At 38.6% G+C, this 14955-nt stretch overlaps 1 protein-coding gene across 7 annotated transcripts in view; it reads left to right on the top strand.

Moving 5' to 3' along the window:
• Positions 1 to 14955, top strand: part of LOC306876626 (plakophilin-4-like) — a 120389-nt gene that overhangs the window by 20397 nt on the left and 85037 nt on the right. For 6 of the 7 annotated variants that reach the window (XR_013784844.1, XM_079427942.1, XM_079427941.1 and 3 more), the window contains exon 2: positions 10075 to 10190. Coding sequence is in view for 3 of the 7 variants with exons in the window: in XM_079427942.1 (XP_079284068.1) it covers positions 10080 to 10190 (111 nt within the window). In the remaining 4 variants the exon portion in view is untranslated. Of the gene's footprint in view, positions 1 to 10074; positions 10191 to 11959; positions 12170 to 14955 lie in introns of those variants that run through there. The other variant, XM_079427943.1, reaches the window with a different exon arrangement.

Here is a 14955-nt window from a genome sequence, read left to right as displayed (position 1 = left end):
CCCATGCCATGACAACACCTCCACCATGCTTTACAGATGAGGCTGTATGCTTGGGATCATTGCAGTTCCCTTTTTTTTCCTCCACATTTTTGCCTTCCCATCACTTAGATGAAGGTTCATCTTTGTCTCATCGGTCCATAAACAGCTCCAAAACTCTTCTGGCTCACCTTGGTGCTTTTTTGCAAACTCTAATCTTGCCTTTCTATTTTTGGTGCTGGTCAGAGGTTTGCATCTTGCTGTGTAGCATCTGTAATTCTGTGTCAAAGTCTCCTGAGGACAGTAGATTGTCAGAACATCACCCCAGCTTTCTGGAAGTTGTTGGTGATTTTACAGACACGTCTTTTAGGATTCATTTTCACAGCTTTTATGATTTGTCTGTCATCAACTACTGCTGTTTTCTCAGCCGATCAGGTTGCTGGTGTCGCTTGGTGGTTTCCAAACTCTTGATTTCTCCATGCCCTTTGTTTTTGCTAGAGCTCTAACTGACTTCCTCTTTTCTTTTAGCATCCAAATCACTTGCTTTTCTCTCAAAGTCAGCTCCCTCATCTTCATCCTGGTTTTGTGTGTGTCATCATCGAATGCAAGATTCAGAATACAGAAGTAATGGATATAACTGATACGACACATTCCCTGCTTTTTAATATCTGAAGAATTAATGCAACAGGACACAGCTGATCACTTAGAAAGACCTGTGAGGCAACTGTCCCAATACTTATGCTCACATCAGATAGAGGGATGAAACTCTAAAAGTGCTGAACTTCTTAGCTGGTAAAACATCCATGTGTTGAATCACCCAATAATAAAATGTGACATTCTGTAGTTTTGTCTCATATTCATCTTTTAATCAATTAATTTTTTGGTCTTTACTGTTCCAATGCGTTATAAGATATATGCAATCTAAAAATAGGTATAGTACTTAATATACTTAAATATCAGTTGAAGACGTTCATCACAGCAAACACATCAGAGCCACATGACAGATGCAAACAACCGTGGATTAACTCTCTGGGAGCTCTGTTGTTATTGCTGCTATTTCTTAGGGGTCAAAAAACTTAAAGTGAATTGCATTTAAAGCTAAACTCTATTTAAGTGTTGATCAAATCGGCGCAAAAGTCATGCTGCGTTATCCAGCCTTATTAACGTTAGCTAGATTTGCTAGAAGACGATAGCATAATACTCACCCTAATGTTGTCGATGTAACTTGAAGCTCTTTAAAATGCCTTTCTCCATTTTGGTATGACAGCTGGCAGACTCGCAATGCGATGGACAGCATTTACAATAATTCAGGGAAGTTCTTGTAAACTGAAAAGTCATCTTCTCCTCGCTCATTTTGAAAGCTCTTCATTAAAAACAATGGCTTCCAGCGCAGCACCGGATGTAAGTAAGGGTCCTGAGGAAAAACGCAGACGTGACTGTGCAAAGAGCCCATTCTCTCACTCGCTGAGTTTTGCAAGCATGAGGGGAGGGCTAGTCCACCTTCTTTTTGTAGCCAATCAAATGAGGCTCTCGCTGATTCTCCATTTACTCTTATCTGATTGATTCAATAAACGCGTCATACACCAAGACATTTATCTTCATTTATGCTGCCTTCGTGTGCTGATCGGAATTATCGTAAATACCAGTTTCCTAATCGGAAATTAGATGTGAACGCCTCTCAATTCGTATTTATTACTGGGAAATTCGGAAATAATGTTATTTCACGCCATATTGTAATTACCGTAATTTTGTGAAGACAACACGTGATGTTCAATGCCCAAACAGAAGATGTGCTCGACTTGAAGCGGCGCCGCTTCAAGTCAAACACACCTAGGCTGCGTCTGAAACCGCCTACTTCTCTACTATATAGTAGGGGAAATGCAGTAGGTGAACGAATAAGTATGTCCGAAACCTCAGTATAGGACTTAAGATGGCGCCGCTGTGTTCGGACGCCGTGAGGTTCGCTCCACTGAGAATTTGCTTCTACCTTCCTTTTTACTTAGTTTTACTTTCTCTTTTTACACATCTCACGTCGGCACTGATCACCTACAACATAGAAACACTTTTGGACATTGGAAACCGCTACACCAACCTGTTTCAGGACACTTTATCCACGAATCCTGCGTGGCCTCTGGAGATTCTTCGGAACGCGGAGATAAACAACACCCCCCCGAGGCGACGGATCAAGAAACACCGCGGGAAGCGCGCTGGAATTCGAGTCAGACTCAGGAAAAGGGCTCACAGTCCTCCTCTCCCAAGCATTCTCCTCGCTAATGTCCAATCCTTGGAGAATAAGATGGACGATCTTAGAGCCAGGATTAGTTTCCAACGGGACATTAGGGACTGTAACATCCTTTGTTTGTCAGAAACGTGGCTTTCGTCCTCGGTCCCGGACACTGCTGTAATGCCGAGTGATAACTTCTCTGTCTTTCGGACGGACAGAACAGCAGAGGCCGGTAAATCCAGGGGTGGAGGAGTATGTTTCATGATCAACAAGAAATGGTGTGACCCCAGGAATATCTCCATTCTGTCGCGTTCCTGCTCGCCTCATCTGGAACATCTTTCCATTATCTGCCGCCCATTTTATCTGCCCCGGGAGTTTTCATCGATCATTGTTACTGCTGTGTACATTCCACCACAGGCGGACACTGGCTTGGCTTTGTCTAAACTTCACGATGTGCTCAGCGGCCACATTAACAAACATCCTGACGCTGCCTTCATCATCGCGGGGGACTTTAACAAAGCCAACCTCAAGCAGGTCATGCCGAACTTCTACCAACATGTATCCTGTCCAACTAGAGGACCAAACACACTGGATCATTGCTACACTCAGTTCAAGGATGCCTACAAAGCCCGCTCACTACCGGCTTTTGGCAAATCGGACCATGCCGCCATCTTTCTAACACCGAGATACAAACAAAGGCTCGTTCAGGAACCTCCGGTGCAGAGAGTAGTGACGCGCTGGTCCTCCCACTCAGAGACTATGCTGCAGGCGGCGCTTGATGACGTCGACTGGGACATGTTCCGGGCGAGTTCTTCTGACGTCAGCGAGTTCACGGATGTAGCATTAAGCTTCGTAAACACGCTAACCGAGCAAGCTACAGAAACAATAACGATAAGGACATTCTCCAATCAGAAACCGTGGGTGGACAGAACAATCCGTGCCGCGGTTAACACACGCACCGCCGCTTACAATGAGGCTCTTCTGTCTGGGAATACGAGCGAGTACAAAGCATCGTGCTATGCTCTCCGACGCGCAGTAAGAGCCGCCAAACACAGATACAGAGAGAGAATTGAGTCTCATTTCCAGCTCAACGACTCTCGACGGATGTGGCAGGGACTGAGGACCATCTGTGACTTCGGAAACAAATCCTCCGCGGAGGTGAGAGCAGATCCGTTGCTGGCCGACGAGTTAAACATCTTCTACGGCCGCTTCGATGGCAACGGCGGTGGCGCGTTTCTGCCGACCAGCGCGTCTGGAAGCAGCAGGCAGAGCAGCGATGATCCTGTAATCACCGTGTCGGAGGATGAGGTTCGGAGGGCGCTAAAGAGAGTGAACGTCAGGAAAGCAGCCGGACCTGATGGGATAACCGGCCGTGTTCTGAGGTCCTGCGCCGATCAGCTCGCTGGTTTGTTCACTTCTATCTTTAATGAGTCCCTTGCTACCGCCGTGGTTCCCACCTCATTCAAAAAATCCATCATTATCCCTGTGCCAAAGAACAATAAACCCTCTTGCCTGAATGACTATCGCCCAGTTGCCCTCACATCTATAGTCATGAAGGTTTTTGAGAGACTTGTAAAGAGCCACATTTGCTCCTCCATCCCTGATACTCTGGACCCTCTTCAGTTTGCCTATCGCCCAAACAGATCCACGGACGATGCCATTTCTCACGTTCTCCACTCTTCCCTCACACACTTGGATAGCAACAATGGAAATTATGTAAGGCTGCTATTCATTGACTATAGCTCAGCTTTCAACACTATAGTCCCCATCAAACTGGCATCTAAACTCACAGACCTCGGCCTAAACTCCTCACTCTGTGACTGGATTCAAGACTTCCTCACCGGCAGACCTCAAGTGGTGAAAGTTGGCCAGTTCACCTCAAACTCCATCACTCTGAACATAGGAGCCCCACAGGGCTGTGTCCTGAGTCCCCTGCTCTACTCTCTCTACACGCATGACTGCGTGTCCTCTCACAGCTCCACATCTATTGTCAAATTCGCTGATGATACTGTGGTTCTGGGCCTCATCTCCAACAACGATGAGACCGCATACTTGGACGAGGTAGAGAGACTCACATCATGGTGCCAGGACAACTGTCTCTCTCTGAATGTGAGCAAAACTAAAGAGCTGATCATGGACTTCAGGAAGAGACAGCAGCAGCCCTACACACCTCTTATGATCAGTGGGACCCCTGTGGAGAGGGTGAGTAGCTTCAAGTACCTCGGTGTAAACATCTCCGAGAACCTGACTTGGACTACACACATCCAAACTCAGGTAAAGAAAGCCAGGCAAAGACTGTACCATCTGCGACAGCTGAGGAAATTCAGGGTCTCACCAGCAATCCTGAAAACTTTCTATTCAGGGACCATAGAAAGTGTATTGACTCAGTGCATCTCAGTGTGGTATGGAAACAGCTCCAATCAGGACTGCAAAGCACTACAGAGAGTTGTGCGCTTAGCTGAGCGCATCTCAGGGTCTGCTCTCCCCTCTCTGCAGGACATCTACCTCAAACGCTGCAAAAATAGAGCTGTCAAAATCATCAAGGACTCTAATCACCCTGGTAACCAGCTATTCACTTTGCTTCCTTCTGGTAAGCGCTTCCGTAGCCTGATGGCAAAAACTGAGAGACTTAGGAGGAGCTTCTTCCCCCAGGCCATCAGGCTCCTAAACTCTAACTCTGTGTCATAACATCACTTGACTCCATGTAAATATCACCATATCAATAAGCTATTCATAATTTTTCTCTACCTCATATTGCTGCTATTATATACCCTGTACAACTTTTTTGCACATTATTTTGCACATTCCTCTTAGTACTATTTAAGTCAACAACATACTGACCTGCACATTTATATTTATATTTTTTATCTATCTTTTTATTTTATTTTATTCTTTTTATTTTATTTTATTTTATTTTTTTCTACTTTTCTTCTCTTAATATTTGTATACTTTATAATTGCACTGTCCTTGGAGCGGACCTGACCTACATTTCACTGCTGGTTATACTCTGTATAATTGTGTATGTGACGAATAAAAAAACTCTTGATTCATAGAAAAGTAGTCGAGAAGTTCCCGGATGTCCTACTGCTTCTGCCCAGATTCTTGAGTGTTCATCCGATGGACACTTTTCTATCCCAGAAGCCCCACGCGAGAGGATACGTCATCATCGAACGTGACGGAGATCAGCGATGCGGCTGTTTACAAATGTGAGTAATTTTCTTAGTTTCACATTTCTTGAGCTACTGTATAGTAAATTGTTGATTTGCTGAAGGTGTAGATGCTAGACAGTAACGTTACAGTATATTTGTATAGTGAACAGCGGAGCTCCAGTAAACACGCACGTCTCCAAAGTGCATTTACATAAACCTTATACATCTTAAAGACGATTAAATGTCTATTTAATAAGAGACAGGAAAATATTCTAAAAGAATATTCAAAGGCTCTCAGTGAGCTGAAAACCTTTCAGTTACTGAAATTAATAAAAAAAAATATTTTAAATCTTAAGGTTTTGTTTATTTTAATTATTGTAATTTCAAACGAAGCCGTTACAGCGCTTTTCTGATTCTTGATTTCTGTGCATTTGATGCGGAGCTTTTGTGGCGGAGCAGGTGACAGCGGTATTTGTGGGAAAAAAAGGATTACAAAAATATAAAGTCTGACTGCAGCAATGAGGGACGTGATGGACAGCAGAGACAGGTGAAGGTGGACACGGTGGTCAGCTGCTTCATCAGAATAAAGCTGCAGAACTGGCTCAGCTGTGTTGAGATGCAGTAGGATGTGGGTTCACTGCCTGTAAATACATGATTGTTAGAACAATTATGTTTGAATAAAGCTTTTTCATGTGTTGTTGACTTATTTATTTTCATGGTTTTATTTACATTTTACTCATTTGTTCCTGTTATCAGTAAATAAAATATAATTGTTTCATTAACATGTGCATTAATTCATGACTTGACTGAAAATTGAGATGTATTCACCTTGGCTGCATTTGTCTAGTGTACAGTCATTCATAGCTATGGCAAATGAAGAAGCAAATTACATTTAGCTTGTTTCACTAAAAAATATAATTAATTATTGGTCAGCATTTATCATTATTATTGTTCATAAGTGTTGGGCAACCAATGCATTCTGAAGGAATCTTAATTTCTAAGTAGTAATACTTACATTTTTCAAGTGTAAAATCAACAATCCTCTCCAAAGGTAAGATCTTTGAGCAGCCGATTGACACCTCCTTTGTGCAGAAATTACAAACATGGAGGAAAACATACTAGGTAGGGTTGTGGATTTATAGATGCTTTGAGATGTTTGTGCACCTGTCGCTCTTATTTTATTTTTATTATTATTTATTATTACTGCAAAATATACAAGCTCAGGGAAAGATGGTAGTAGCTTTAACAATGAACAATCATAATGACACAAAAAAAGAAAACTAATTGGTTTGCGTACATCATAGTATGAGATTATATACACAGGGACAAAAAGATTAAATATCTTTGAATAATCATAAAATTAATATAATCATAATGCATTAAAATTGCATTTGTTTTTGTTATTCATAAACCTCAGGGATGAAACGAGAGGGACATTCAACAAGAAAAAGAGGAAAACAAAGGAGATTTAAGCCAGTTTTGCATGTGGACGAACGATTTTGGTTTTTCGGAATAAAAAATAATTTCTTTAAGGATGAAACTGTAGGGTTATATTAGTTGAGTTAAAAATATAAAAACTTAACTTAACACAAAATTTGTTGGTTATACTACAATCATAAGGGTAGCTGTTTCTTCAAGACCAAAAATTAGCAAATTTCATCAGCATCAAAATATTTACAGATAGATGAATTAAACCTGTCGCTCATATCTTTTGTTTTTGCACTTGTTATAACGTCATAGATCACATGATAACGTAAACATGGCGGATCTCATTCATACTCAATGAGATTTGGCTGTAGAGTACGTACTCTTTTAGCGCTCGTTAAGTACTTCTTGAAAATAAGTGCCTACTCATTGAGTAGGCGGTTTCGGACGCAGCCCTAGAGCCTGCGGTGGTAAGGTGGTACAGTGGTCATGCATGAGGTACAAGTCATAGCTCTCAGAAAACTTGTAATTACGAGGACATGAACGCTTTTTACAATTTGGAATCTTGTAATTTTGATACCAGAGTTTCCGAGTTGGGCGGGTCATAAACTTTAAACATGGTGGAGGGCACAACCATTGCTGCTGTCAATGCTGTTCTCGCAACAACTACATCCCTTTGTCTTGTCGCTAAAGTAGTGTACTTATAGGCTAGATATGAACGATCATTCAAAGCATATTGCATGTTTTAGGATTGGTTCAATAATGCAATGCAATAAAGCATGTATTTGACCGAAATTCCAGAATTGTCAGCAAACTGAATGTATAGCGCGGTGAATGTTTATATAATTGTCAACCAATGGGTTGCTATATTTTATTCTTCCCGACAATAAAGCACTTGAATATGACAAGCTTGTAATCATGACTTCATAAGTGGGAAATAGGAAATTTCCCATAGCACGTGAAGGCAGCATTAGTTAAGGAATGTGAAATAGGAAATTTCCCATAGCACGTGAAGGCAGCATTAGTTAAGGAATGTTCTCACTGCCGGAATGGTACTTTTAACGTACACACACGGTAAAAATAAATAAATACCAACTTAATTAAAACATGATATTTTATAAGTTGTGTTCTTTTAGGCTAGACTCCCATGTGTTCATACTGAATTGCGAGCTGGTGGTAACATTATTTGGTTTGGCTTGGCTTTACATTGAAATGTCCTAATCTGCTTACACCACTGATGTTAAACTTTGTAATCAAAATGATGTTATGTGAGTGATAATGCTCAACAATATGGTATCAGAGTGCTATACTTTGTAAAACATTTTTTTTACTATGCCAGTAAAGCTAATTAAATCCGAATTTGTCAATTTTCAGACCATGTCTCTGTTTATGGTATTTAACACTTAATTGTATATTTTGAAATTTTAGTATTGATTCTGATTACTTTCATGTGACTGATCAAGCTATTATATTAAGCAAGAATGAGTAACAAAATGCTTTCTTTGTGTCCAGATTTGACTAATGCAAAAACTGATAAATATTTATTTAATAATGTCTAAATATATATCCAAATTCAAGTGACTAGTTGTTTATAGAGAGCTAAACAGTCATCTAGTGGTTACACGACGGTATTACAGATGATAAATGGTGAATAAGTTGGAGATAAATTAATAAATATTTTAGTAATATTTTGTAAAGTCCCCTTAAATTACAACATGTGAAAGAAAAAAATATATATATTACTGTTGGTTCAATTATTATTATTATTTTTGTTAAAAAATTATCAGTAGACAGGTGAAATTATGCATGTATTATACTAGAGCAGATACTAGTCCTTCTTTAAGTATCATCAAAATTACAATATGATATTACTATAAACTAATATATCATATAGCCTTTTGAGGAGAAGATACTGCACAGCTCGATATTCAGTATGAGCACACACACACACATTAGGCTATGTGTTCAGTATGTAGGCTATCTAATGGTACACACAACTTATAAAATATCCCCCTCACGCTTGCAAAACTCGTGCCAAAACTGTAAACGCAGATTAAAGAGCGACTACTGAGCTGTACATTTCGGATTATTTCGGGAACTTTTTGCACTACATACACAGTTAGTTTTTTTAAACATACAGATTGGTTCTACGCGGTCAATCCATTTTGCAGTTCTTTAAACTGTTGTTTTTGCTTGCAAATCACTGTTCAAAGGCTTGCAGTGTTTTTGACTGTATTTTGGCGAAAAACAAACGTGCCAAAAGTGTAAATGCGGAAAAATGGAAGTCAGAAGAATGCAGATCATATTTATTTTGCGTTAGCATGAAGCTGCAGTTTCACAATACACGAATACAAATAACAGTCAAATGCTGCAAATATTTGTTTTCTTGCGCTTGAAATGCGATTTACACCTTTGCAAAGCTTTTATTGCTCATGCAAATTTAATTGACGCTTTATAGTGTTATGTACGCTTTCACAACTCTTACCCTGCTCATACAAATCTTTTAGGTATCATACAGAATTTCCTATTATCTACTTTGTTTAATTTACATTCATTTTTGAGCTTCTGCTCTAATCTGTAGAGTGAAAAAGCCATAGCTACAGTTAATTTATAATGCCACGGTTTTATTTATTTATTATAAAACCCTCCCCAGTCTCCAAGAACTGTACTCATCCAGAGTAAGCAAAAGGGCTGGTAAAATCACTCTGGACCCCTCACATCCAGCACACTCCCTCTTTGAACTGTTGCCGTCTGGTCGACGCTACAGAGCTCTGAGCACCAGAACGACCAGACACAGAAACAGTTTCTTATTTTAGTTTTTATTTAACACACATCATACTTATTACATTTCAAATTTGTACCTAACATACCTGTACATACTGAATTGTCTATTTTCTATATTGTGTTTGTGCTATTTTGCATATTGTCCTATTTTGCATATTGTCCATTTTGTATATTTGTACATAATTTTTTTATTATCTGTGTCCTGTCCTGTCGCTGTCATTCTGTCGCACTGTGGAGCTACTGTCACTAAAACAAATTCCTCGTATGTGCAAACATACCTGGCAATAAAGCTGATTCTGATCTGATTCTGATTTTTCATACCATGTGATGGAATGGTATTAGTAGCATCACTATAAGAATCCGTTGTTTCTATTTAAATTAATATTTACACCAAATATTTGTTTAGTGTTTTTTTTTTTTTTTTTTTTTTTTTTTTGTATGGTAAACCAGTTCAACCACCTCTTCCATAATCTCTTGTGAATGTTCAAATCACAGGCATGTGCTGTGTGTTGACAGGAGGAATGCCAACTCTGAAGCCAAGCCCAGGCTCACAGGAAGGTGCTGTGCCATCGCTTCACAGCATGGAGTCGGGCAGTACAGCCACCAATATCCTGGCTTCTGTTAAAGAACAGGTTAGAACCTACTTCACACACATTTAGTTTGTTGTTGTTGTTGATTTTGTCCACACAATTATAGTCAGTGGTAACCACAACTGTCTTTCACAAGAAGCAAGAAAGTCATGAAGGGTTTGGAATGATAAATGAGAGTAAGTAAATAATGAGAGAAATTAAATTTTGGGGTGAACTATCATGAAGTGCTGAAGTCTTCTAGATTGAAAAACATTTACTTAAAGATGTTGTGTGCTATAGTGTACTTCTTCCGCCAATATTATTCTATTGCGATTTTTTCCAGATTTGTACGGTTTTCTGTATTTTTTAGACCTGAGAAGTCACATGCATCTCAAAATGGCCTTAAAATCCAAATCCAACCCAAAAATGAAAATTCTCTGGTCATTTACTCACCCCCATGGCATTCCAGGTGTAAATAACTTTATTTCTTCTGTGGAACACAAATAGAGATTTTTTAGAAAAAAGAATTCATCTCTGTGAGTCCACACAAAATCTACTTGACTTTAAAGACCAAAGAAGAAAATTTGCTGAAAATGTACTCTCCATCAGGCTATCGGAAATGTAGATGAGTTGGTTCTTTTTGAACAGATTTGGAGAAATGTAGATTTAAATCACTTGATCACCAGTGGATCCTCTGCAGCGAATGGGTGCCGTCAGAATGAGAGTCCAAACATCTGATTTAAAAAAAAATCCACAAGTAACCCACATAACTCCAGTTGATCAATTAATGTCTTGTGAAGCAAAAAGCTGTCTGTAATAAACAAATTCATCAAGATGAACTTTAAGCTGGCAAAAATAATTTCCGGCTAAAATACAAGCCCATAGTAATGCTTTCTCCAGTGAAAAATGTCTTGTCTGAAAGAAAAGAGAAATATGCACATATTACAAGTGAAAACAGTCCAAAGCCATTCTAAACAAATATTTCTGTAGATGTTGATGTGAGAGGACAACACGGGACTTTTTCACTGAAGGAAGGATTGTTATGTTTTATTAATAATAATAATAAAAGAACAAACACACAGATTTGTTCTTTTATTATTATTATTAGTGGGTTATTGTGATGTTTTTATCAGCTCTTTAGGATAGGAATTTATTTTTTTAGCAAAAACACAACAGCACTCTTTTTTTCAGTTTGGAGTTACTAGCATTAACATAAATGCACATTTGGCCTGATGGTGGAGAGTTTGAGTTAGAGGCTCTGAATTTGCTATGTTTAATATTGTGACTGTCCTCTATCCCTGTGTTAAATTTCATAACTTTCTTGCAAGCGGTTCTATGGGCTTCCGTAGACTCGAGAAGGAAAAAAAGAAAGAAAAGAAAATGACGACGAAGAAGAGATACATTAGGTGCTTGGTCCCTAATAATAACAATGCTAAAAAAAAAAAAGCTGATCAACCTGATCATAGCTGATCACATGCCTGCTTATTAATTTTGTAAATGCAACGCGGGTTTTCAGTGTACAGTGTGAAATTACAAAACCTGACTATCCAGGATTAATTATGCCCCCAAGTAAGAATATTATTGTGAAACAGAACAAGATAAGCAAAGGTTATTTATACCAGGGTTAAAATAACACTAGGTGATTTAAGCATGACAAGCTGAGAGAAAGGTCATACTCTATTCCCTTTCTCCCTCTTTATGGCGCAAAGCCAAATCCTATTGTTGACTAGTGTCAACAGGAAATAAATCTCTATTGGAGAATACCTGGCCAATGTCATTTCCTCTTCCTTTAAAAGGAATTTCCTGGAAACTTTCACTCCTTTTGTTGAAGTACTCGCTCAAAGTAAATGTGCAGGAGAGGAGAGAACAAGAGAAGCTTGTTTGATTGAGCAGCGGTTAGACCGTTGAGCCCCCATACTGTAAACCACCCATCTAGCAGTTTAACCAGCGAACGAACGAGAGAGAGAGACGTCAGACTGGGAGATTTTCCTGTGACTGTAGAGCCGACTGTTGCAAAAAAGGCTGGGATGAGTGATGTCACAGTGAGTCTATTGGTGTATTGCTCTTTACTGGTTTTTCTTGATTTTCTTGTTATGTTTTCTCAGGGTTTTGCTCTGGTGTTTTGGGAAGAGATATTATCACTTTTATCTGTGCTGTTGCAGAAAGTAATATAATGTATGTTTCATCAAAAAACAAATAACACATCCTTCTATTAATTCTAAATATACAGTCATTTTATTTAAATGAACATTATTGTAATGATTATTGTGGCAGATCCATTCATAGTTAAAGATTGAAGAGCTGGTCCTCTGAGATAAAGCTTTCCATTTCCACGATGCATGCATCATGCTCATGAAATATTTTGTCATGATTTTGCTCATGACAAAGTCTTTTATGTACAAATGTATTCACACTGACATGCTTTAGGTCAAACCATAAATAAAAGGGAGCAGAAGACATTTGTGCTTTAGTTTAGCTTATCAGTAGTTTTATTTATTAATTCAATAATGAAATGCCTTTAACTGAAAATTGAGTGTTTAATCTTGTAATTTTACATTATTGACACTATTTTCCTATTTTGATATTGGAAAGTTGCTTTGACACAATCTGCATTGTTAAAAGCGCTATATAAATAAAGATGACTTGACTTGACTTCTTAGTGTTGGCGGGTGTGTGCTTGCTACAGTTTTGTATATGTGTGTTTGGTGGCCTTGAGTGAGCTGCCCAAACTTACCTTCAGTTGATACGTGCATATGTGCACTCTTAAGTTGTATGCTTTGCAACCGGGTGATTATCTCTCAAATAAAAGTATCATCTTGTGTCAGTGCATATGCTGCTTGTGTCATTTTGATATATTGATAAAAAACAGCAGTTACATAAAAACCCAGAAGACTAATGGGTTACAGGCCTATATTTATTATGGAGAAATGTATTTTGAATCATAATTCCAAATTACTACAACTGAATTCAAAATTATGAAACACATTCATTTCTATCACTTATTTACACATGGCATCACAACTAAATATGAGGGAAAGTGTGAAGGTTGTGTGATTAACAACGTCGCTATACTTTGCGCTCAATGATGTCTCTATATAGATGTAGCCTTATATTAAATGACTAGATAGATAGATACATAAATGCATTTCTATATTATATATGTATTTCCACCATGTTTGAAAGTCCCTTGTAATGTCACAACTCATGTATTGTCTTGATTTCTGAGTTTCCCACTCATATATGTGACCCTGGACCACAAAACCAGTCTTAAGTGTCAATTTTTCAAAATTGAGATTTATACACAATCTGAAAGCTGAATAAATAAGTTTTCCATTGATGTATGGTTTTTTAGGATCGGACAATATACAACTATTATACAGATACAACTATTTGAAAATCTGGAATCTGAGGATGCAAAAAAAATTAAATACTGAGAAAATTGCCTTTAAAGTTATCAAAATTAAGTCCTTAGCAATGCATAATACATGATCTTTACTTAATATTCTAATGCTTTTTGGCATAAAAGAAAAATCGATAATTTTGACCCATACATTGTATTTTTGGCTATTGCTACAAATATACCCCAGCGACTTAAGACTGGTTTTGTGGTCTAGGGTCACACATATGACTCAGTCATTCATGTACTCGGAATTTCTAATTAATATCTCTGCATCTGCATATGTCTACTTCCCGACTTTATTCCCTAATATATGCAAGCAGTATATGAAAAGTAGTATGTCCAAATTCATAGTATTCATAATCATAACACTATAACCAAAAAGTACCTGGATTAACTACTATTTCCACTGAGATTCTGAAGTGCACATCCAGAAGATATTTTACTATCCCATGAGGCCACAGGAGAGGAGTTATGAATGGCAGTGAAGTAACGCAAATAACGCCACGAGTCATTTGACAACATTTACATTTATGAATCTAGCGCACGCTTTTATCAAAAGTGACTCATAAAAGATTTCACTTCTTTTCTGAAAGATGTGATTGCCTCAGCTTTTTGAGTGGAGGAACTGAGAGGGTTTTGGAGATTGACTTTGCCTCATTGTGAAGGAGCAGCAAGACTCTGCTCATTCAGTGACCTGAGCGTACATTTGTAGTAGTGAATTGACGTAGGGAGGTTCTTTTCCCGGGGGAGTCCTGAAAGCTAGGGTCTAAACCTTAAAATTGATTTTGGCCATAACTGGGAGTGGAGTGAGAGCAGGAGGAGTTTGACGAAAGTTCTCTTTGGCATCATCTGTAGAGGCTTAGTTGGGCTACTTAATTTTTTTCTAATGTTGTAAAACATGATCCTACTTGACCGGGCCGAGCTCAGTTCACCATCAAACACATCAAATGTCGAGAATGTTCTCACTTGTTTGAACGATCAATCAAATGTAGTACCTATTTAGTCAGTGTGTGATTTTTAGGTGCAGCTAATTTGTCAGATAAGAGATAGATGCTGTATAGATAAACTTGCAGTTTGTTGATGTCTTTGTTTTCCTTCTTTTGAGAAGTGATTTGAATATTCATGACTTGAAACGGATGGAAAATTGACAGGCTTGTGCTGCAGTTCTGTGGATGTTTTGCCCTCCAGGTCTCCATACCAGTCACGTGACTGAAAACTCTGAATAGGCGACAGTGTATCCTGCCCAAATGAACCTTACTAGAATAATATTTTGTGTTTTGTTTTTTTAGCAGCAGTGAACTGCTCTTTAGGATTGCACTTTATGGATTCTTATTGCATTTTTACATTTGAAGGTTGCTCTAATTGTCACGGATCTGGACGTTTTTTTCTCCCCACGTGCTCCCCGTGACCCAGTTTCCGAATGTGTGA

This window comes from Barbus barbus, assembly GCF_936440315.1.
Source record: "Barbus barbus genome assembly, chromosome: 11".
NCBI classification, from domain to species: Eukaryota; Metazoa; Chordata; class Actinopteri; order Cypriniformes; family Cyprinidae; genus Barbus; species Barbus barbus.
This window is presented reverse-complemented; position numbering and strand designations above follow the sequence as displayed.